Raw genomic sequence first — 25267 nt, forward strand, 5'->3', positions numbered from 1 at the left:
AGTCCTTGAGTGATTTTCCTCACTCAGATTTCTGTATTTGCCTATGTTTGGTCACGACTTCTTGGGTAGGTGGTTATGGTACAATGAACAGAATTGGTCTCACAACAAGTACCTACCTATGAGACCGTGCCTTTTCAAAATTATGAATCGGAGAGTAAGGGGTCAACCTATAGTCGGCTCTCTACTTCAGATTGGGCATAATTGTGAGACCACATGGCTTTTGTTTGCAGCATCTACAGTATAGTACACTGTTAATGTGAACACCTAATAGGTAATTTAGTGAGATTAACTACTGCAGTTCTTGAGTCTAATGCGAGTCCAGCAGATGTTTGACTACAAACCATCATGGCATGGGTCTTTGCGATACTGCTTACCTATTATACTTCTGCAGATGCCAGCAAAGACAGCAAACCTAGGACAGAACAAGGACGACTCTGAGCAATGGCAGTCCTGTCCAGAGTATGCCACCAAGCCGAAGGTTCAGAGGAAACGACGGCCTTCGGCAAGGAAAGCAACTGCAAAGAGCTCTGCTAAAAGAAGTGCCACAGCAGGTGTCAAAAAGGCTGCAGGGGTGACAACTGCCACTGATATGAGACTTTCCGATGTAGCATCAAGTGTTCAGTTGGAAAGCACTCAGGTAAGCCTCAACGAAACCTTGCAGCCCTTCTTGAGAGTTAGCCTGATTTAAATCTAGGGAAGAGCTGCAATACAAAGTTCTAAATAATGAAGTTCATGTGAAACCAAGATGAATTTGTATTCTCACTAGAGTTAGTACCCTATCTACTCGCATAGTGATAGCAGTTTTTTGCTAAAAAAATTGCCGCAAATTCAGGGGTGCAATCATTATGTGGGCTAAATTTCCTGCGTAATTTTCCTCGACGACCAAACCTGGGCGACCCAGCACGCCCGTGAGGCTGCGATGAGGCAAGCCCTCGATGTCCCCTCATGGGAGGCTTAAACCCAGCCATCATAAAGTGCTGGTTCTATAACAAAAGTTCATCCCCCTCCCCCTTGCATTTGCTGTGGGGTGACAACAGGTCAACAAACAGGTGGCTGCCACTGTAACAGTGCGGTACACCAAAACAAAAATGGCGGCCGGCAGAGCAAACTGAACGCACCAAACTCGATTTTTTTTTTCTTTTCGTAAGTGCATTGCGCACATTGAAACAGTTTCTTCCATATCAGTAATGAATAATATTGTTAATATCAGCAAGTCTGCAGCAATAACGTAGCCATGTCCACTTTGAGGGAACAGAAACAGAGATGGGCATGCTTAGCTGCCAGTGACATAGAAACACATGGCGGGTATGCTGCGGAAATTGCGGCATTTGTCTTCGCTACTATCCTGATACGGCACGTTTCCACTAAGGGTAGGCGAATATCTTAGCTATGTTACAAGCGTTGGCGTATGAATAGGGAATACTTCTAATGTATCAGTGCAAACATGGCTACTATCGTTGCCGCTCGCGATTTGTTGCATGCCTACGAGTCCAGACGAGAAGAATCGAAAGGTGCCTTTTTTTGTTGTTGTTGTTGTTGACCACAACCATTATAAAGCCTACAAATAATAAAGTCTAGGCAAGTCTGGTTGTAGCTTTTTTTTTTTTTTTCTAATGGAAGTGGGGAAAGTGATGAAAGGAATAAACTGGGGCATCTGCTTAAGAATGTTTGGTGCGTGCAGACCACTTGGTATGTCTTGAAGAGTCGTTCGCGTAGCATTCAACAGCATTCGACAGATGGTAAGCGCAATTGCCATTAGCTAGGCTTGGCACACAACATATCGCTGCAGCAAGTTCGGGGTGCTATCATTACACGAGAAAGAAACAAAATCGAGTTTTGACGACAAAATTCAGGGGTACAATCATCACACGAGTGCGATCATTATGCAAGTAAATACGGTATGTTCACCCGACTACCCAGTGCCTGTACCATAGCTTTGTTCATAGGGAAAACTGAGAAGGCTGAGAGAGCTTAGGCATTAAGATTAAAGGTATTGCATTTTGCAAGTTGCTGCCTTAGTATTTCGGCAGCTCCTGTCATATTAAATGATTTCATTGTGCTATGACTTATGGAGGCACTAAGGGGTTGCGTCCTTGGCGGGGTTGCTTCAAAAAGAAACATTTCAGCCAACAGTCATACATATTTTTCGTAAGAATTTGCCCAGAGAATAGCTCATGCTTTTTTATCGCTAAAGCAACCATGATGCCTTCCCTATTAAATCACCAAAAGCATGACTGTCAGGTTACTTTAGGTGTACTGTATTTGCAAAAACCGGAAAAAGTATTGAAGAATTTTTGCTGTGTGTCTCTGTCCCGTTTCTTGAAGCTTTCAGTCTTAAAGGAGTACTGAAAATATTTACAAGTCCTCCTTTTTTTATCCCCCTTTTTTTTTTTGCCTTATAGGAAGGTCTAGTACCTCCAAACCCCGGACAAAATACTTTCAAGCCTCGCAGTGCCCTAAATAACTTAACATAATAGCTTTACTACGACGACTTTCGGTTTTGCTTCTATGTGTTGTTACGTCATGGCGATGCATGCGCCATGTGAGAGCAAGGCGTTGTGACGTTTTGCTATCTGCTGTGCTGCTACAGTGGTCCCCACAACGAGTAGCATGATGCGAGGTGACGGAGCGAGCCGGGGCGAGTGTCAAAACGTCGTAGTGCACTGCTCCCACATGGCCACATACTTTGTCATGACGTCGCAACACAGTAGAAATGAAATTGAAACTGTCTGTAGAAAAGTTATTACTACATTAAATTTTTTACGGCACTCTGAAGCTTGTCACTATTTTAACCCAAGAAAATTAAGTAAGAAATATCGTGCCAGTACTATTTTTCTAGTATCACCGGCAGTGGCATAGCCAGAAATTTCGTTCAGGGGGGGTGGGGGGCTCACGACAGCTCGGCTTCCTCCTTATAGAATTTGTCGAGGGATCAAATACATGAATAATAACTGCATTTCTATTGCCAAAGATGCTTCAAACGAATTCTTGAATGCTATGCACTGTCAAGGCAAGTAAAATATGTATTTTTTCATAAAAGAATGTACTCGTATGCCTCAAAAATTGTGCCCGAAATAACTGATGTCAATGCTTCCATGTTTTCTGTCTATTTAATACGTAAAGAAAATATCACATGAACTTTAAAACTATATCAGTTTGAAAGCACCAAAGCATTGCAAGCCGCTGATATCAAAAATATAAAGGCCATGAAATGAACAAGTTGAAGACACATATTTTAATGAAACTTTGTTATTCAAGAACCTTGTTTACATTTTTGTACATATGCATCGTCCACAGAAAAATCTCAGTGACGCTGTCCTTTCTTCTAATGTATTGTGCAGAAGCAGCTGTCACTGGTCATGTATTGTGAGTAATTGCACCTAAATTAGTTGCAACAAAGAGCACCTGCATATAAAAAGCAGGAGTTCTTCAACATATACAAGGGCGAGTCAAATGAAAGAGAGCCAGTGCGAATGTATGACAAACAGGGTACTTTCTTTAAATGTAGTCTCTATGAATATTTAGACATTTGTCCCACTCGCTAACCAGTTGCGTGATTCCCGTCTCATAAAACTTCTTGGGTTGTTGCTTCAAAAAGTCTCTGACTCTTTCACGTCATCGTCTACACGAATCTGGTTCCTTTGAGCCGTTTTTTCAAAATGCGGAAGTCACAAGGCGACAGGTCTGGGCTGTATGGCAGATGTTGCAGCGTTTTCCACTTGAAATTTGCCAGTTTTGTGTTCATGTTGGCCACAACGTTGGCCACAATCAAGCATGTTGGCCACAATCGAATGCCTTTGGGCACTTAATGTGGCTACCGAAGGAATATCGGAAGAAAACCTGAGACGCTTGATCCACAGAGAGCCCATACGCATACTGCTCGGTATCCTACACCAGCAAGACAAGTCTTTCCGAAAAGGTTGCGCTCAAACAAACGTGTTGCAATGCGTCAAGTCCCTACAGTGGTGGCAGCGAGCGACCATTGTATTTTTTCTCTCTCTCTTTTCTTTCTTTTTTTGATTTGTCCGCTAGCCAGGAAGTGTACAAAACTCTGCCAGGCGAAAATCCACTCGGCCAGAGAAAAACGAACGCGCACTAAAGTGCGCCACATGGTGGTTGGGGCAACACGAGAAAAACGCATGCGCTCTGGCTGGCTCTGACTACCTGCAGGTAGCAAGAACAAGGCAATTGAAGAGGCTCAGTGTGTTTATTCAAATAAAAGTCAAAGTAGAAAAATAAATAAAATGTAGTTACCTTTGCCGGCTTTAGTGTCTTGACATGGATGCTTTGGCGCAGGTGAAAAAAATTTTTATATTATTTTCTGTGATATCACGGCACAAATGAAGTACCAGAACGCTTTGTCTCATTAGATCTCGCTGTGTGCTTTGTCAACTTGTCTGCTAGTCTGTTGATTTGGCTTGTCTTGTTGTATGGTCCGATGTACAACATTAGAAAAGTCAATGCACCTTTGGCGTCAAATGTTTATAACAACATTGAACCCACAAAGTTCCAGAACTGGAAATCAAAAGCAAGACTTGGGAAATGTCAGCGAACCTTTCGCATCAAAAGTTTACGCGAAATTTATACCCATAAAGTTTCGGAATTGAAATCCATGCGCTCCGTAGATTCTGCGGCCTCCACGAGCTGCCTCCACGAGCTGCCACAACGAGCCTGCTCGCCATCAAAACGACCTTGAAATATTGTGCTCGGATGGGGCTCCTTGCGTTATGTGACTCCCAGTACATGGGCATTGCCGTGAAATCCAGTCCGAGTTCGCAATGTTCATGCCGAAAGTCTTTTCATGCGTGAAAAAAGAAAAATTCCAGACAAAATCCAGAATGATTTCCGGCACCAGGGGTTGTTTTGATCGGTGGTGCATGACAGCACAAAAATACTTCGGGGGGGGGGGGGGGGGGGGGGCTGAAGCTCCATAAGCACCCCCCCCCCCAGCTACGCCCCTGATCACGGGGCTTGCTGTGCACTGTTCATAAGTGCCGTAAATAACTGTTACACACAAGTTGAAGCTGCACTCTTGGGACATGCAAGTGGACGTAAACAGTATAAACACTTCCTACTGTATTCATTGTTTCTTTTTTAACTCCTGTTACTTAATCGCATGCTTCCTGTAGTGGTACCAACATGGTGTTTTAATTTCAGGGTGTCGAAACAACTGAAGTAATTGTGATTCAGACTCGGAAGAGGCCTAAGAAATCCAAGGAGGAGAAGGACAGGCAGTGCAAGGTCTGCCTGAAGGAGCTTCCCAACAATTCTTCGTTGACAAGTAAGTGTTTTTCGGTTTCTCTCTATGTGGCTAGACGGAAGGCAAGAAAGAATGAGGCAGGAGCTGTGCCTAGAATGATCACATATAGCATTGCCACTTTTCGCTTGTTTGTGATGCAATGTCAAGTAGGCGAACAATTGGCCATTTTAAAGTGCCTATGGGGGCATCCAAAACGTGGTGGCCACCGGAACACCATATACAACAGTTTGCTGGTACACCTTTTGAAGAGCGATATGATCCACCTAATCTAGGCACCTTGCCAGAATCACCACAGGGTTGGTGTTTTATTTATTCATTCATATTTAAATGCGTAGCATTTCTGTGCCTACCCAACGAGCAAACCCGTCTGTCTGTCACGTAAGACTAAAGCGGCGACAACACAGCGCACACGAAGCTATCAGCATTCGGCGCACTCTGTCCCCATCTCAGATTGCTTTCAAGATAGGGCCCGCGCGGCTGTACCATATGCAGCATCACTATAAAGAAATCAATGTATAAAACATGCCAACTAAGCGGGTGAGAACACAGTGCACACGAAGCTATCATCACTTGGCGCACTCTGTCCCCATCGCAGATCGCTTTCAGCATAGGGCCGCGGCTGCACCATACGCAGCCGCATCCATAGTACGGTTGATTACAGTTGATAATCGTTTGACGAGGATGGATAAGGCACTAAATAGCGATAATGGCTTATAATGGTCGGAACGTCATCAGCATGCCTGGTGCTGCCCACTGCAGTAGTTTGCTTGCGTCAACAATTCGTCTTGCGCCGCCTCCTGCAGCAGTTCATGTCGCCGTGGCGCTGGTCGGATCAATTTTTATAACATTGATAATGACACTGGGCTGTGTGGAGATGAGCAAGCGGCACAATGCTTATGCACACTTACACAATTCCCAGAAAAGTTTCTGCATGAGGAGGAGGAGGAATAAACTTTATTTGTAAAAATGAGCTGACGGTGGAGTCGTCCGAGGTAGGCAGCGTCCCTACACCGGGATGCCATGGGCCTGAGCCTATAGCTTGGCCATGCTGACCAGACAAAGCTGCGAATTTTTATAATAAATGTTCTTTCTCTCCTTGAACTACATGAAAGCATGATCTTCAAAATTGATTTCCGCTACTTTGAGGCAACCGTCGCTGATGGCTGCAATTTGTACACCATCTCCCCTCTTTATTCATGTCAAACCTTGAATTTGGCAGCTTAAATTTTTTAATTGCTTTTTTTGAGCAAGGTTATGATATGGGGATAATACAACTGGCTACCCAGAAATTCTTTGTGTCATATTTGCTCTCACTGCTCTAGCAAGTTGGTGCGAGCAGACTGGCAACCTGGCCAGCAAGCTTGCTGGAAGGCGAGATACACAGTCGGATTCCATTGATTCAACCCTGACAGAACCAATGAAATTGACCAAATTGTCTGGTGGGTTGACCTAAACAAGATGCAATATTTCTACACACGCCTCTAGAAGATTCTACATGCACTTGAATGAAATGCGGGCCCATATTCTATGTGTCCAAAGTAGAAAACTAATGTACAAATGACATTAAAGCTCCAAAACAAAGTATAAATCTAATGCACACCAGATTTTTTAGCAAGAAAATGGGAAAGGTTCAAATACAAGTTGAACAATGATGGCTAGTTTCTTAATGTCAGCTTTGCCGCAATGAATTCATGTTATGCGGTAAAGCATGTGAATGCTGTGAAGGTGATTTTGGTTTCGTATCCGATCGAACGGTGCAACAATTTTTGGCCTTATGGTCCTAAAAAAGAAAGTGCATGTTAAATGCAATTAAATATTGTAATCATACATTGTGAACTATGGTTATTACTTAAATATCTCCCTAGGGCAGGCTGAAAATAGGTGTTTTCGACGGTAGGTTGATGCGTGTTCAACATATTCACTGTCCCCCAAGGGGCCTTGATACGATTTTGACGATTTTGTACAAACATACTGAGTCGTTAAAGTAGGTCCTTCTGATCATTAATTGACACATCTAAGTGCTCCGCGTAAAGCACGTAATTTATTATAAGGTTTTAAAAATGTATACCGCTGCTGATCGCAGCACACTGCTCGGTGGAATTTTCAGCCGCCCCTACTCATATGACGTAAATCACCCAGTTGACGTCACTAGGGCGAGCTATCCGATTGGCTGCCCCAGGCGCGTCATCGATAATTTTTCCACCTTTATGGTGAACAAATGATGTTCGGAATAGTTGGAATGTTAGTTAATTTGTTTCTATAAAAAGAAAGTAACAGAAACAGAATGCACAAGAGCAATTTCTCACTACACTTAAGCACGACCGGCACACAGCAAGCGTCGTCTGCTTGTGTTACAATGTGCTCCGTCTTGACGAGAGCGTCGCGGTCAGGGTCAGTGTGTCTTTTCGTGAGCACCCTGAATCGACTTTGTTGCGTTGTGGGCTGCAAGTGTAGTGACTGGCAATATGTCAAGCTGCAACATCGTGTCCCTCTGCAAGGCAGCAGACGAGCGGAGTGGCTGCAGCGCATCTGACTCGCTATCGATCGGCGCCAGAATTTGCGCGTTTGTGGCCGTCCCTCTACACCAGAGGATTACTACCACAATAGCATCTCGCGAGTCTGGTGTTCGGGCAAACGCAAGCGAGGGGACAGGGCCTGGCCGCTTGACCTTGCCGTTTCACAGAATGAGCAGAAGCGCAAATGTGAATGATCTGCATGGTGCAGCCACCTGGTGGCACAGAGCTCAACCAAATACAGTAGCAGTAACCGGAAGTAGACGACACGATGTGCCATCCTGACGCGGAGCCAGTGAAGGCGGTACTTAGCCCCGATCGCTCGGCGAACGAGTTGAGGAAAAAATACATTGCTATGGAGGAGGGCAACTTGTAATCGCCCGTAGCTCTCTTAATCGGAGACGCTTCACACAAGTTGTGGTGCTCATGATTAACTTTAGCTGTACCCTACGTGTCTGCAAAATTTGTCTGAACCGTGTCAGGGGCCCTTTAAGCTCCACAAACACAGATGCTGCCACTAAAGGGGCGTCACTATTGGCGTCACCATAGGGTCAGGTGCGTGTCTGCTGTCTGGTTAAGTTCGTTTTTTATCCGGTGAAGGCCAATTTTAGTATCGAAATAACAAAACTCTGGGCCCATAGAAATGCATGAATGCTGTCCAGGTCCTTCGGTCGCGATTGACTTAACCAAACAATCGAATTAACTCGAGTTGAATTAACGGAAGTGTGCTGTATTATACTTTTCACTGCCTGCCCCATCAAACACTCACTGGTTTGCAGTAGCCATACACTCATTTTGCCATGTTTTCCAGTTAACAAATAAAAAGACAAGAGGGCCATTCACTTATGAGTGAGGTTCTCGGTAACTCTATTCGGGGACTGCTGGTTTGCACAAATTCTTGGCCGTCTTCTTATATCTGTGCATGCAGGTGTGCTCATACCCAAAGACTGGCTAAAGCAAGTTGCGTAAGTGCCAAACCAAGAGTCGCAACATGTGTAATTACTCAAATTCAATGTTGATGGTACTCTGAGATAAGACTGGCAAAGGTGTTGTGAAGCGTCACTGCTCATGCCAGGCTCTGTCAGGAGTGAGTAGTAGTTTTGTGGATGCTTTCAGAGATAAACAGATGTGCAGTGTGAGTCAGGGTGGTCACGCACGCTAGAGGAGTGACAACTTGTTATTTTAGCAGTTCTTTTCGTGCTACTCTTCACATAATTGCAAAAATATAAACAGAGGTAATTGAGGCAAGCAATGGACACGTCACCATGTGATCAAACATGGCAGCGTCCACGGGATCGCTGCGATGAGGGTCAGTAAGTTGCACAATGGTGGCCAGTTTCTTAAAGTCGGCTACCAACATCCTTTAGTGCGCTGTACAATTACAACAATCCTGCGTGCAGGGCACCTGGGGTGCGGCTGCCTCAGTCTACCTTGTTCAGAATCATAAAAGAGTGTCAAAACATTTTTTTGTGGCTTCTTCTTGCAGCCCACATGTGGACCCATGAACGGCCGTTTGCTTGTGCAGAATGCAGTGCTCGTTTCTCCACAAAAAACAACCTTGTAGGTATGTGCCGCCACTTGGTCCAGTTCCAGTTATGTTGCAGTTAGGTTTTGGTTAAGTTAGACATGAAAAGTTACTTTGAGTTCTCTTGTCTTTATTCAGAGGTGTATACACTTCACAGTGCTACACGCCAACAAGGCGTGACAAAAAGAAACGGGCAAGGAGACAGGCCTGATGAGGCATGCACCCTGGGGCATAGATCAGAGAGCATTTGGTTGGCGAAACACAACAAAACAATTCAAGTAATAAAATACGTCTACATAAATGCATGCAAGTGCACATAAATGGATGAATACTGTTGCAATAAGCATTGCACAGATGCATTCACTGAGTTATATACCAACTACACGGCAAATGCAGCAGCAAAAAAAGGAAAAGAACACAGTTTAAATGATGCAGTATACAAAGACACAAAGGAAATGCCAACTGTGCAGAATAAGCGAAACCAGTACTACCACTCAACCTACCACTAATAACTGCTACTTACTACTACTCAAATGCTACTACTCCAAGAGCAAAATATATTGCCAGTACGATGTTTGAGCTGAGCAACATCACAGCAACATTGTTTTTCTTGCCTTTGTGTGCTTACCTGTGTGTGCCTGACGTGCATGTCTCATTGGGTGTGCAGTCATGAGCAAAAGCTTGTGCCATGCATTTTTATTTTTTTTTTCCTTCACAGCATGGGCATGCCAGGTGAGGTTGAGGGGTACAGCCTACGCGCACGTGTTCGACCAATGCGATGTATAGAAACAATTCCACAGTTTCGAGCTATGCTAAAACAATTTTCTTGGTTAAGGCTGTCATCTCCAAACTTTTGCTCGCAACTGTGCTTCAAGTTTTGTTTATTCCTTTGTGAAGGGACACTGAAGAGGAATGCTAAGATGGATGGGTAGGTTACGCTTCCGGAATAGCAAAAAGAGAAGTCTTGCCTTGAGTAGGGTCTTGGTAAGATTGAAAAGATGGTCATGAAGTTCCCAAGCTAAGTTTCTCACAGTGTCTCGAGGTTTTGACTGCGTCGGCTTGGTACTGGTTAACAGTTTATTGATAAGCAAAGATACATTCTTAAGGAACCAAATACACAACATAGTGAGTTCTGAGAACATTTGCTCAGCTAGAACGTCCTAAACTTGCCAATACATTTCAAAACTTGTGACATCAAATAGATATGCCAGCACTTAAGTTCATTCAGGCAAAAATTTATAAAGGAATACTTTGCCCTTCCTTCTTGGCTGCCAATAACCTGAGAGGCTGGCCGCCATCTACCATATAATTGCAAGTCGAGTGTGTCATGTAATGTGCAATTCCTGTGGACAGCTACTAACTTCCTATGGTGTGCTGTACAATTAAAATAATCCTGTGTACAGTGCACCTGGAATGTGGCTGCCTTAGTGAGCACCTAAACATAGATGACAGACAACAATAGTAATGCCAGGCATAATCTCTGTCAACCAATACAAATAAATTTGTTTTTGCTTACCTATACATATCTCTCCGTCTGTAAAGAAGACACCGCACCAGCCAAAAACAGTGTTAATAGTACTTCATCAGACTGAGAGTGAAATAATACTCTAAGCAAAGCATGAGAACGCAGAAAAATGTGGAGGTGCTGAGAACGTTATTAAAGGGACACTAAAGGCAAATATCAAGTCAATGTGGCCTGTTAAAATACCATTCCAGAAGCCCCACAGCTCATTGTTTCGTGCCAGGAAATGACTTCGTTTAAGAGAGAATCTCCTCTGAAGGTTGCGGATACCTTTAGCATAATTCAAATCGCCCGCCCCCGAGCGGGGGAGTGGTGACGTTGGATATGCTATCTCTGCCCATTACAACTGTCTGTGAGTAAAACGGCGCCTTCAGACGGCGCTACGGTTTGTTGTGCAAAATGCAAATGCGCGGCCATGGAGAAACCGAGCCAAGACAGAGAGTTGGCTTCACCACTGCAGCTGCTCTTGCTCAATTGGCGGGGACTGTTCGGGCATTCTGAGATATCATATAGATGCAGGAATCTCTGCCACCAGCATTTTGTGGTAGTTTCGCGAGCCAGCAAAACCAGCGCAGCACTGAGCGATAACAAAGTCGAGGGAAAACAAAACCTTTCAACCGCCCACGTCTTTGTCAAGGGTGATGTCAATGAGTTATTTTTTTTTAAACATCGAATTGAACTGGACAAGCAGTATTTTCTTCTGTCTCATAATGGAATGCAATTAACTTTTTATAACGAGAAGTTGAGTACTAGCAAGAGAAGTAAAATGAGTGCCTTCGTCATCGGGCTAGTACTTGAATGTCGCTGCTGAGTCGCAAATAGTTTCCTGTATTTACCTCAATTTCTTGATTACTAAAAGATTGCTTACGATAATATTGGTGCTTGAGCATTGATCTATCACCTTTAGCTTGATTTAATATTTTCCTTTAGTGTCCCTTTAAAAACAGTACGGTGAGTCCTAGGATGTTGTAAGACAAAAAGTGAAAGCACAAACTATTGTGTGCATTACTTAATCGTTTGCTAGTTTAGCTGCAGAGGGAGAGCTGGGCAGGTCGCATAAGGCAGATAACCGGTGGTCTAATAAATGTAGTGGTACGGGGACCAAGAGCAGTGAAATACAATCGATGGTGTAGAGCATCGATGGTGTGATGAGACTAGGAAATTTGTAAGTGTATGGTGGGGTTTCCGACAGGGATAACTGGAGGTCACTGGGAAAAGCGTTCGTCCAGTGATGGATAAATAATGGGCTGCTGATGTTGGTGACTAATATGCAGCCATGCAGTGGAATGAAGCACTTCCAGTCCTTGGTTGAGTCCTTAATGTCGAGCCTTTGTGGTGAGAAGTCTGTCACGCACCTCCCTCGTGCCCACTAATTTTTGTTGTTGTTGTCGTCGTCATAGTTGTTTTTCTTCAGCTTACAATTACAATTCTTGTCTCTTGGAGGACATAGAATTCAATGCTTAATACCTTCCTTTATTCTGCGCATGGGTTGCAGTTCACCAAAGGACTCATTCAGGGGAAAAGCCATATGCATGCAATGAATGCAATGCCAGCTTTTCAACACGAGGAAACCTCAAGCGGCATGTGAAGACACATACGGGCGTGAAGCCGTGGAAGTGCAGCCACTGTGAGCAGTGCTTTACCGAGAAGAAGACTTTAGTTGCTCACATGCGACGACACACCGGCGAGAAGCCCTACCAGTGAGTCTGTCTCAGTGTAGCATACTGTATCCATTCTCTCAATGTGACAACATGCCGTGGTGGTGCAGTGGTTATGGCGTTGCGCTACTAAGTCCGAGGGCGCGGGTTTGAATCCCGGCAATGGCGGCTGTATTTCGATAGGGGGGGAAATGCAAAAACGCCCTTGTGCCATGCACTGGGTGCACGTTAAAGAACCTCAGGTGGTTTAGATTAACCCGGAGTCCCTCGCTACGGCGTACCTCATAATCAAATTTTGGCACGTAAAACTCCAGAATTTTTATCTCAATGTGACGGCATTGATTTGGCAGTATTCTCAGTTTCATACCGTCAGATTGTTTTACAACCTTGTCTGTAGCATTCTTGAGGTGGATGCCAAAAGAAATTTGGTATTTGTCTGGCAGTGGGATTAAAACTGCTTATCTATTGGAATGCACAGGTGTGAGCTTTGTACATGCTAAGCACCAAGCCTGCAGCTGAGCGCTAATGGCTGTGCTGCTAGCCGGGAGTGCGAAATGAGCATTTGCGGGCAATTCATACTCTCAATAGTACATGTGCTACAAAAGTTCCTGGTAAAAAGTGAGTGTCTTCTGCTCATACCTAAGTCGTGGCATAAGACAAGATTACTATATATGTGACCACACAAACTGTCCCTCTCCCAGCTTCTCCTCTTGGTCTTTTTAATGACCACATACACTGCAATGATATGACACTACTCACATGCATTATCTACATTATATATCCATTTTTGAAATGAACATTGTATACTAATAAGGCATTCATTTTACAGCAGTGGCTGTTATTGACACTTGTGGTTATCTGTCTTCCTGCTCCTGATGTGGCCAAAACATCACCTGTTATGTCATCATAGTCGAAGTCAGAGCCCACAGCACTGTCAGAGTTGTCATTCAGCCACGGCGGCCACATTTCGATGGGGGCGAAATGCGAAAACACCCGTGTACTTAGATTTAAGTGCACATTAAAGAACCCCAGGTGGTCAAAAGTTCCGGAGTCCTCCACTACGGCGTGCCTCATAATCTGAAAGTGGTTTTGGCACGTGAAACCCCATAATTTTTTTTTTTAGTTGCCATTCAAGACTTGAACCTGTATCAATATGGCGAGTTGGGCCAGTTGGTTAGGAATAGGACAAAAGGAAACAACGACTCAGCGCTGTGTTGTCGTTTTTACCTTCCTTTTGTCCGTATCTTGTGTTGCGCTGTCACAAACCCTACAATGAAACTTGGTCCTGCGCCCATCACGTGCACGCTTTTATGTAGTCATCGCTATGATTGCGCTTCTCCTCCTTTACACCATAATGGTTTCCGTTGTCATTCTTGGGCAAGCTTTCATGCTATTTTGGGTTGCACTCAAAGCACTTCCTCTGAGTGGCCACTAAGATTGCTTGGCATTGGATGCTACTTTGTTAACGCCGCTTACTGGTGTAACATGCAGCTGTAAAGACAGCTTCTCATTTGCTTGTGCATTCTTCTGCACGGTCGCATTGTGGTGTTTCGTACCTGCACTTTCCCAGGTGCCAGGTGTGCCAGCGGCGCTTTGCCCAGTCGGGTGTCCTGCGAATGCACATGGCCGTCCACCTGGGCCAGAAGTCGCACCTGTGCGAGCACTGCGGCAAGGCATTCCGGCAGCGCTCGCAGCTACACCTGCACATGCAGCGGCATCAGGGGCTGCGCCGCTACTCCTGCAACATCTGCCCCTCAAAGTTCCTCACCAAGGGTACGTCCTGGAAAAGTGCAGAAGGATGAACCTCAAGTTGTTGCTGCCTGAACTGGCCAGTGATCCATTAGAGCGGAAAGCACACGTGGTAGAAAGGACAAAGAAAGAAGAAACTGAACGCACTTATCGCAGTTGAACTGGTTTATACTGGCTCTGACTTGGTTTGCAACGATGTGAAGCTCTCTCAGGATTGGAGCCAGAAAAAGCCTGCCCATGTCAAACGGTCAGCTGCTCCCAGAGCTATTGGGGGAAGCTGCATGACCTAAATTTTGTCAGGTCTTGGTTGGGCCTCCAGCTCGTGAGAGCACCTCTGAGCACTTCGGTGAAGCATGGTGCTCTGTATGAACTGGGAAAATGTTTTTCAAGCACTTGATTTCGGTCAGCCAAATGTAAAGTGTTCCAAGGTCACTCTAGGGTGGTCGAAAGTGACCAGTCAAACGTGCCATTAGTGGCAAATGTGTTCAGGTATTTCTTCATTTGTTCTTGTCTGCAAAGCACTTAGATAGAATTCTGCTTGAGTGAGCTAGTTGTTTTTTGTTATATTTGAGTTGACTAATTTGGTGGTTTGTATGGGTACATAGAACAGTTACAGTTATTTGTGTTGTATTTTTGTTATTCTATGCATCCATGCAGTGCTCTGAATTATTCCTCGTAAAATGAAGGCTAGCACGTCTCCATGAAACTCATCGAGACCTACCTTTGACGTCTTGCTCATTTGTTTCAAATGACATCAGCATATCAGATAAAGAATGTTCGCAAGGCACGTGACCATTTTTCTCAATACTGTAAAATATTATACCTATAGTGTAAAATTATTACTATAAATTCATGTGTTGATGTCTGTCAAGTTGCTCAGATGGAGTGTTAAGACAGGAGAGGTGGAGTGGAAAACATTTTGTCATTTGAAGCTGCCTATGTGCAGGTGCACATGGACAGCTTGCACTTTACACATTAGACATACGCAGACACTTTACACATTCTACATAACTTGCCTGGAACGTTAAAGGGACACTAAAGCGAAACAATAAATCAGTTTAGACTAATGAAGTATTGTATGAAAACCCTGCAGGCAGTCATTTCAAAAAAATAGTTTGATTATTAGATGAGAAAATGAAGGTCCAAGTATCAGTATTTGAATTTCGCGCCACAACCCCAGCGCCCGAACGTCAGCGTGACATCAGGGATTCCAAAGTATGTTTTCGCATTTGGGCCGTGTTGGCTGAATAAGGGTTCCCAAAACTTGCCATGTTTAATATGTGGGTCCTTTAGAACACAGTGTAGTCAATCTGTACCGCTAGTAGGCCCTAGAAGATGCCATCAAAATCCAAGACGTCACAGCCCCCAGGTGCGGGAACTTAAGTAGGCGTCGCCACCCGTATTTCGTTCTTGCGCTTTTTCTGGCTTACCAAACGTCTCGTCGTCGTAAGAGTGGTGCTTTTGGTATTGTAGAATGGTAGTTTACTGATGCAGAAGAAATCATTTTTCACTTTAGTGTCCCTTTAAGCAGGCACATCCGTATGTAGTATCCTGATGCTAAGGCAGCTGGCAAGATAAAATATGTTTTGCACACATACCCTGCATAGTCCTCTTTGTGAATTTGTCTTTCATGCAAGTTTGTAAACATACCTGGAATTTACTAGCTCACCTAGCTTTCTATTCTGTCGGACCACTTAAGCAATGTTTATTCCCACAAGCATTACCATGTCACATCATTTAGAAGGTGCATGCATAACTTAAATAAAGGTGTAAATTTTATGGCAGAAAGTGCATACCAGGGGGCCCATACGTGTGGAACACGCTGCCGTAAAGGCCGACCCACATTTAGCGTTGCTACCACTGTCAGCTGGCATTACAGATCACTCGGTGTCAGCGTGAAGTAAGGCGACATCCAAAAACAGCGACGTCTGTTCGATGCCGCTAGAAATATTGAGTGTGGGCTGGCCCCAAAGTTTTATAACTGAAGGCAAGAGTTTGCTCGTGCACAGTGCTTTTGCATAGCCCACCTAGTGTTTCCAATAGCGCTGACAATTGTTGCCAATGTTATTTGAAAGGTGTGAAACTTTGATGCATGAGGCTATTGCAAAGGAAGGAAAACTTGTTTTTTCTTTTGGGTATTTTTTTCACATTCTAGCTGACATGCTGCGTCATGAGCGGACACATACAGGAGAACGGCCTTATGTGTGTACTCTGTGTGGAAAGAAATTCACGCGGCAGCAGTCACTCAATGAGCACACCAACCGCCACTATGGCATCAAGCCTTTCGAGTGCAAGTACTGCGACAAGACGTTTGCTGAGATGTCGGCGTGTTATAAGGTGGGTCTCCTGATGTTGACGTGACGGATGACTTGAAACCTGTTCTTCTTATCTGGAAACAGCATAACAGAGTTTTTCTTTGAGGGACTTTAATGTGCACTCAAATCTCTTTTAAGTTAAGCTCCAAGAGATGTGACACATTTACCTCATTTATCATTTACATTTGACTGTTAATTTGGCCCATGCGGTGCCGCAAGATTTGGTTAGAATTATTCAAAAGGTTGCAATAAGGTGTAGCAAATATCAGATGCCAAAAGGCAAACTAATGTTAAATAAAGGGAATAGAAAGGTATGCACATCTTAAGGAGGCTGAGTGACATCTGTATGTCCTAGAGGTCCTTGATCTATTGCAGAATTGTTTCTTTTAGTGCAAGCTTATACTACTGCATGTGACTGCATGGATGTGTACTACAACCCTGTAAAAATTTGGCCTTGTCTTCTGTATCATTACATCTTGCAGCATATCAAGCTTCACTCCAAGACTGAAGATGGGGAGAATAATGGATGTGCTCAGAATGCAGTGAAAACGGTACGTACTGTTCCTGAATTCTTCTAAAGCTGAGAATGAAAGCACAAATATTGTTTGCATTAGTTGCTCATTTGATATTTTTAGCTATAGAATGAGTTGAGCATTGTACTCTGCAGTAGACTTGCTGAGAAACATACAAGAGAATGTGATGTGCCAACATTCAGTACAAAACCTAGTGTTATGCTCACGTATCAAAGATTTTGGAGATGCAAGACCTGACTCTTTTGTCTTAAGCACAGGCTAAGCTTAGGCCAAAAGGCTTCATATTGGATGGACCTGCTACATCCCGAGCCCAGCTTCAGTATGACAGTGATGCGCAGGTCATTTTCACACCTCTGTAATTTTTACTGCAAGTGATATTGTTCTAGTTGTTGTTCTCGCTGTTTCGAACATGAATCGAAGCTATGATGACTCAGTGGCGACGGCACCCTGCTGCCGAGTACAAGGTTGTGGGTTTGGGCGCAGGCTGCAGTGGCTGCATTTCAGTGGAGGCATAATGTGGAAAGGCTTGTGAATTTAGATTATTGTCTTCAATTAATGTGCACATTAAGGAATTCCAAGGGGGTCACAATTAATCAGGAGTCCTCCACTGTGGCGCTAATGCGCACAGTTTTAATTTTTAACAGCAATATTTCTTGTCTGCATTTCCGCAGACCGAGGCACGCATTCCACCACTCCCCGGGACTGCCCTGCAGACTGCGGGGAGCTCGCAGTTAGTGGCTTCAGCTGCGGAATCTAGTAGGATAGTGCCAACACTGACATCTGAGGCTGGAAACAGGAATGGGGCACTGAAAGGCTCTGAAACACTGACTTCGCATGAGTCTGCAGTGACTGGAGCGGTGCATGTCACTGGTGGGGTCCACCCACCCGAGCTCTCGGCCATGGACTTACTAGCCACTGCTTCAGGCTTCTAGGGCTGGCATTTGAAGAGAGCACAGCGGGACTGCATGTGTGTGTATATGTGTATGCCACGAGGACATTTGTTTTATTTATGAGACACTAAGAATGATGAAAATGACGAGCGCAAGTTATTGCCGAAGCCAACTCACTGTGTTAGTATTGTATATATCTGCTAACAGTTTTCATATGCGGTATGTTTGTCTGCTTGCGAGATTTACTAGCATCCATGCCCAGAAAGTTATGAATTGCTTGGTGGGGTCTAGCTTTCTGTCGTTGAGTTGTATAAGGCTAACGAAAAAGAAAAAAAAAAGAGGACAACATGAAGACAGGATAAGCGCTTCCTGTCCACTGAAGATTTATTCAGAAAAGCGTGTGAATCTAAGCACAACAATCTTGGAACAAACAAAGGAAGTCCTCGTAAGGTCACGTGAGCGTATTGATAAATGGTGATCCACCAATGAATTCCATTCCATCTTTTGAAAACATTGTCAATGCCCAGTTGATGCGTGTGCCTTCGTGTTTTATAATGTTGTATGGTTCACCCATTTCACATGTGCGCTACCCACCACAATGGCGCAGTAACTCTGTCATTCTCCTTCCGAGCGCTAAGTCACTGGCTCGATTTCCGGCCACAGCGGCTGTATTTCGATGGGGGTGGAATGCAAAAACGTTGGTCTACGTAGATTTAGGTGCATGCATCTTGTGTACTAAGACAAAAGCAAAAACTAAAAAGTTGTACTTTTTGCATGCGTATGCACTTATTGCACTTATTATAGGCAGCGAATCTTGTATTCTTTTATGGGAGTGGCAAACCTTCTTATCAGAACCTTAGTTGGTCAAAATCCGGAGCCCTTCGCTACGGCATCTCTCATAGCCCCAGTTTTGCTTTTGGACATTAAATCCCGTGAATCAATCAATCCCTCGCGTGTACACCGATCACGATGCCTCGTGATTACCAACATGCTGCCAAAAGAAGACTGGTGACAATCACTCCACAGCCGAGAACTCTGTATATATATCTGCCCGCTGATTGCAATGCCTAGCATCCAGCTTGCGGACTTCATCACCCTATTATATTAATCCGTGCTAGTGTTGCTCTGTTATCTATATAATTATGTGTGCTCATTTGTGCTGTAAGCCGAACCAAGGTACTTATAGTCTTTTAAGAAGTCACATTCTCACTATCCTCTCTAGTCAGCTGCATTTTTATTCGCAGCATTGTTGTTTGAGCATTGCACATATATTTGTATGTTTATGGTGCTTGCCATGTTGATACTTGTACAGTTGAACCTTGATTTAGCAAGACTGATGGGACCCAAAAATGATTTTGTTCATAAATCGAGGTCTTCGTCGTTAAATCACACTTGGAACACTTCATGCTAATAACAGTATACTAAGACAAGAGCAAAAACTAAAAAGCTGTACTTTTTACCTGCATTTGCACTTATTGCACTTTTCGTAGGCAGCAAATGTTGCATTCTTTTATAGGAGGGGCAAACCTTCTTATCAGGTCAGTATTTTCTGTCACTTGAATGCGAACTGGTGCACCCATATTTCCCCCACAAAAAACGTCTTAATAGCTGAGAGGTTTGGGTTCACTTCACTGCTTCGAGGCTTTTGATGCTTTAGACTGTATGAATCCGTGTTGGAGAATCAAAAATGCTTTCCTAGGGTGAGCTTTTGTAAAGCGGGTCTTGTTAACTCAAGGTTTGACTGTACATAGCACTCGGTGCCTTGTATCTCTTGCGCTAATGTGCATAGTTTTTGTGTAGAGTGAATGAAACATCACTAACAGTACATTCGACTGGTTACGTTCGAGCGCTCTAATGGCACTCTCAAGGTAAGATTTACATTCGGCCGTTTGAAGTCGAGCACTCTGAACAGGTTCGCCTTGATCATTTGGAGAGCCACGCAGCCTCTGAGCGCTTGGAGATGCTCAGAGGCTCTCTCACCTCTTAGTTGGGAATGTGACCGAGATCCAACATTACCCACCGTGGTTGCTCAGTGGCTATGGTGTTGAGCTGCTGAGCACGAGGTCGCGGGATTGAATCCCGGCCATGGCGGCCGCATTCTGATGGGGGCGAAATGCGAAAACACATGTGTACTTAGATTTAGGTGCACGTTAAAGAACCCCAGGTGGTCGAAATTTCCGGAGTCCTCCACTACGGCGTGCCTCATAATCAGAAAGTGGTTTTGGCACGTAAAGCCCCTTCTTTTTTTTTTTTTTTTTTTCTTTGAGATCAAACAAATTTCCAATCATGGATCCAATGTCGAGAGTCCTCTGCATCACTTCAAACCGATTCAGAGTGTGGCAAGAACCAGTCGAATGTACCATAAGATTGTTCGAGCTGATTTTACCCGATACATTCCAGTGCAAACTCATTTACATTTAACTAATGTGTTTTAGTGATTTAACTAATGTTTTAGTGACCCTTCATCTGTGATAGCATCTGGTGTACATATATTATTACATTTTCATTGTGTACATTTTTACAAAAAATGGAGAGTTATTAAACCATCTTTATTTTGTGCGAGACTGCTTTTACTGCAAGTAGTGTAACATGGCATGGCGGCTGCAGCGCTCTTGCTGCTTAATGTGAGGTTGCTGTTTGCTGTTGCGAGTGACATTATGACGAGAGTACTCGGTCAATCGCTCAATCGCTCAATCAATCAATCAATCCAATCAATCTTAACGTGCAAGCACGTGAAAAATGGCTTGTTGGTCAGTTGCACTGAATCGGGATTAAGAACTGGTGAAACATGGATGTACATGTACAAAAAGGGACGACACACACACACACACACACACACAGTGTCGCTTGTCTGTCGTTCCTCCTCGTATGCATGTCCCCACGTTGCATTACACTGTACCAATTCAATATGTCGAGAAATAGCTTCAGTTTTTTTTTTTTTTTTCTACGCTCTCCTCCCATTCTGTGCGTGCGTGTGCCTTCCCGTTACAACTGTTATCTCCGAGTCCCGCTGGCTTTGCTGCGAGAGTCGTGGATAACTGCTTCACTCGACAGGGGCACTGGCACTACAGCGGCGTTATCATTTATTTTTTTCTCTTGCAGGCGCGAGCTCTGCACAACGACCGCACATGTGGTTCCTCGAACGCTGTGCGGCGTCTGGGCATGCCGAGGCGGCCGGAAAAAGCGTTCGCCCGACCTTCGGGCCGGCATGCTTTTGCAAAACAAAACCGGATCTCGCAGAGCCGCGCGAAGCGGGCGTTTCGGCTTCTGCGCCCCCCTTGAGCGGCCGGCCATGCGGCAGCGCCCGCGTTGCGACGGAATACCAATGGCCTCGCGATGTAACCTGGCCGGTCACGCTCGCGTGGTACCTTGCGGCGGTTATAACCAACGCGCGCAGATTTATTAGAAAGGTCGACGCCGGACCCGCGGCCAGCTGCTAATTATGCGGTACGGGAGGCACGTGCACGTGTATAGGCGTGATGTCGGGGTTGCCGCGCGTTTCGAGAACGTATACGATCGTGTCGTACGTATGTCCGTATTGGCGGCGTGTGATGCGGATCTGTCAGCCAAAAGGTCACTCTGTTGCTCCCAGTACCCAGCCACGCGTACCGGGACCAAATCGCACCGTCACCAAAACATACGACTTGCATAAAACACGAGACGGCACTAACTCCACCGTGCAGTGTTCCGTGCTTTTTTTTTTTTTTGGGGGGGGGGGGGGGGAGTATCCTCGTCTTGCTGGAACCTAAAAAACAGTAATGCGCGTTCTCTGCTACTGGGGCCAGTTGAAAGTCGTTCGATTCAAGCTGGGAGTCAACTTGACGGATTCATCAGTGGTACCAGATATAGTAATCTAGCAGAGTCGGAACAGCTAACTCAGTGGTACGTTGGACTATTGCAGAGTTGTAACGTAACAATCCACAGGCATTCGATGTGTACCATCCTCAAGTGCAGTTTAAAAAACTTTAGAATGGTACAACGAGTCCCTTTTTTTTTTCTTTTTTTTTCTTTTTCCGTTACGCGATCTTGGGGGTTCCATCTCACAACAGCTCTCTTAGTGGATCGAACTGTCTTGGTAACTGGTAAGACAAAATGAGTGTCGGGGCACCCGTAATAATTGATGCTCCAAGTCCTGCAGGTAACGGTGCTTGGCCCTGTTGGGCACTGCGAGAGATACTTTTGTAAGACAAAAATAATGTGAAACTGAACCCTACATCAATACATTCGCGTGGAAGTTTCTCAACTTAATTTGTTACCCGCGCTATACATTACATTGTTTTTCTACCTGCTTTTCATCTTTCAGAAGTATAAAATTTACTTACACCCGCTGTTTCCTTGCGGGAGCATTTCGCACGAGTGTTCCTGTATGAGCTTTAGTGAAAAGTCATGTACACTTTCTTTTCATAGATCAAGACGAAAACGTACGTAAAAGCGCAGAATAAACCAGGCTGGATTAATTTTTTTAGTTTTCTTCCCTGTCTCGTGTTTGCAAAATCAATGATCGTGTCGCTTCTGTGACGAAAAGATCTGTAATAAGCCGGCGACAACCTAAGGATGCAAAGGCAAAGTACCATTGTGCATCTCAAACATCATAGAGTAACAGCGTTTTATAAAGAAGTTGAAGTGGGAGACAAGCTTACTTCATTGTACCCATGATTGCATATGCTGCAATATCAACCTCTATGGGGATTTTAAGGGGAATTTCACTTCGTTATATCCGTTACACATCCAGCTTCGTTAAAACGAAGTTTGACTGTGGATGTGCCAGCCAATTCGCCCGTTTCCTCGACGTCACCGATTCACCGAACTTCTCTATCTCGGGTGCCTATATAAGCGCAACTGCAGTGTGGTTCTGCGTGCGAGTTTTCTATATTTTTGGCACAGGCACGTTGCTGTGTGCGGCTTTTCACTGCGCATTTACGTGCTCCCTCTTTATGTTTTGTCTTGGAAGTGTGTTCCCGTTTAGTTGTAGTCGCCCCAGTGCCCCACTCTTCACTTTGCGACATTCGCCATCATCGCGCACACCGTGTTGACGACACCGTACGTCTGTTAATTCGTGGTACGGCAGCAACTGCCGGCAGAAAAAAGAAACGCGACCCATTGCCACAGCGCCCAATGTCTTTGGAAGGAGCTGACAGCAGGTCGCGCCTGTCTGCCTCCTTTCGCTCGGCTATCTTTTTTTCTTTTTTTCTTTAGTCATGTGCATGTATGTGCATGAATTGTCTCGCGCCTCTACACGCTGCGGCAACAAACACCGCGCGGTCACCAATGAGCCAGATAGAGCAGCTGTCCCGCGGTTTTGCAATGAACTCGTTTCTCTGTAATGGATACGCGACTTGCAGCCGAGGAAGGGCGCATGATATCGAGTCACTCCTCTTCCAGGAAGCGACGATGCTGCGAAGAAAGAAACGGGTTTTGTGTGCGCCGGCTTGATTTTCAGGCGGCGTGAAAACGGATGTATGGCGCGCGTGTCATACACGCATGCTCAAGAACCGGGGTTTAGGGTGGGGAGAAGAAGAGAAACTAGCACGTACGGGCAAACCTTTACAAGTAGACAATCAAAGTGTTTCAGCGAACGCTTTAAAGGTTGTCAGTGGCAGATAGCACAATTATAGTTGATGAGCTGGTCTACTCGAAGCTCGAGGCGGATATTACTTAATTGCACAAGAAAATTGAAATACATAATCGACTAATTAACAAAACCTCATTGAGTTTTTTAACTAGGTACCTTATGGCCCGCATTGCGATTTACAAATTCTAGCCGTGGAATTCGCAAGGCGATGGGTCCACTTGGAACGAATTCTCAGGATGATACCAGTTTCGTCGAGATATTCCCGAACTTTGCGGGAAAATGCGTTCGCGTTCCAGTTGCTTTGTTAACAAAACGTCGTTTTATGCATTGAAGCACAAGAGTTTGTTATGATAAATTGTTTTTTTTTTTTTTCACCCTAACCCTAACGTCGAGCGACGGAAAGCAACAGCTCAAAGACGCGTGGCCTATGTTGATGCTGAAAAGTATCCGTCACAACCAGCCGTGACCCTGGCAGTTGTTACGGGTACAAAAATGGATGTCACAACTAGCTCCATGCATACCGAACATGCAAACGAATGGGAAGAGGCTGCAATAGCTTTAGCGTACGCATCAACCACTGCCTCATGCATCGTCACCAACTTCAAATTTAAACAGCCTTAGTTAATTACGCCAAGGGACTTATATCACCTCAAGCATACCGAATTCTCATTGGGACAGATCCTACCCGCAGAAGAACTAACTGTTCGACTGATCTGGACGCCATACCATGCAGGGGTAATTGAGAACAACGCTGCTCGAGCAAGGATCAGCCGGGAGAATTGCTTGCGTCGCCCGTCAAGAAAGTCTAGAAACCATACGGTCAAGAAATCTCCGAAGAGACCCATACAGGACTACGCCCCCCAGAACCAGATCAAGAGAGAACAGTCTCCCACTACGAACAAATGACTACTTACGGAGAAATCCTCGAATACTATCGAAATGCTCGCTATAAGTGCCATCTTCCTGACAAATAATTAAACATCAAACAACTATATGGAGACTTTTACGAACAAGCACCTTCCTTACACCACTACTCATGCACCGAATACACCAAGAAGCATACTCGTCACACTGCAAGGCATGCAATACACCACGTGCAGACTTTCATCACATTATATGGGCATGCCCATCAGCTCCAGGCAATATCAAACACCTCCCCCCCCCCACCCCCAGCATAAACCACACTACTAAAATAAGCACCCCTGAGCAGTGGCAGGCTATGCTGTTCATCGAATGCCCAGGAGACGAGCTCTGGGCTGTCTGGGTGGCGGAGGACGCCGCTACGGTTCAAGGCCTGGCCTGCGTCTGACGAAAAGCGCAGCCTCCCGGCCCCTACGTTCTCCTTTCAAACCCAGCAGAGGCGTTTCAATAAACATGTTTTATCTCTCTCTGGGGGTCGACCGACTGTAGCAGAAAAAAAAATTTAAAATAATGTTCTGAAATCTGTGCAGAATTATGTTATATAACAGGGTTTGTAGACCACATCTGACTCGTCCACGCGCCCATTCAGGACAGAGTTGCTACTGTGGACCCTGTGCCGCACTACTTTCTTCCCCTATCCCTGACCTGATTATACCTGCTCACTATAACTTTTCTGAGGACCAGCTTCGACTGGTGGACAGTAGAGCATCGTGGTCTGCTCTTGAAATATCGTATATTTCTCTCTCTCTCTCTCTCTCTCTCTCTCAATAAAGACGTTTAATTATAAAACTCAAAAATGCCACCCCACT

The 25267-nt window shown here is 44.8% G+C and overlaps 1 protein-coding gene and 1 long non-coding RNA gene across 3 annotated transcripts in view; one reads left to right on the forward strand and one right to left on the reverse strand.

Annotated features, from left to right (window-relative positions):
* Positions 1-20524, forward strand: part of LOC142585410 (uncharacterized) — a 33383-nt gene extending 12859 nt beyond the window's left edge. For both annotated transcript variants that reach the window (XM_075696166.1, XM_075696164.1), the window contains exons 5-12: positions 392-637; positions 5158-5281; positions 9260-9337; positions 12316-12520; positions 14049-14251; positions 16383-16564; positions 17025-17093; positions 17747-20524. In XM_075696166.1, coding sequence (XP_075552281.1) covers positions 392-637; positions 5158-5281; positions 9260-9337; positions 12316-12520; positions 14049-14251; positions 16383-16564; positions 17025-17093; positions 17747-18007 — 1368 coding nt within the window. In that variant the 3' untranslated portion in view covers positions 18008-20524. The remainder of the gene's footprint in view (positions 1-391; positions 638-5157; positions 5282-9259; positions 9338-12315; positions 12521-14048; positions 14252-16382; positions 16565-17024; positions 17094-17746) is intronic.
* The window catches only part of LOC142585413 (uncharacterized), a 53044-nt gene that overhangs the window by 16633 nt on the left and 11144 nt on the right, over positions 1-25267 (reverse strand). The window contains exon 2 of the long non-coding RNA XR_012829083.1: positions 14035-14258. This is a non-coding gene — a long non-coding RNA (uncharacterized LOC142585413). The remainder of the gene's footprint in view (positions 1-14034; positions 14259-25267) is intronic.

This window comes from Dermacentor variabilis, chromosome 6 (genome assembly GCF_050947875.1).
Source record: "Dermacentor variabilis isolate Ectoservices chromosome 6, ASM5094787v1, whole genome shotgun sequence".
In the NCBI taxonomy this organism is placed as follows: domain Eukaryota; kingdom Metazoa; phylum Arthropoda; class Arachnida; order Ixodida; family Ixodidae; genus Dermacentor; species Dermacentor variabilis.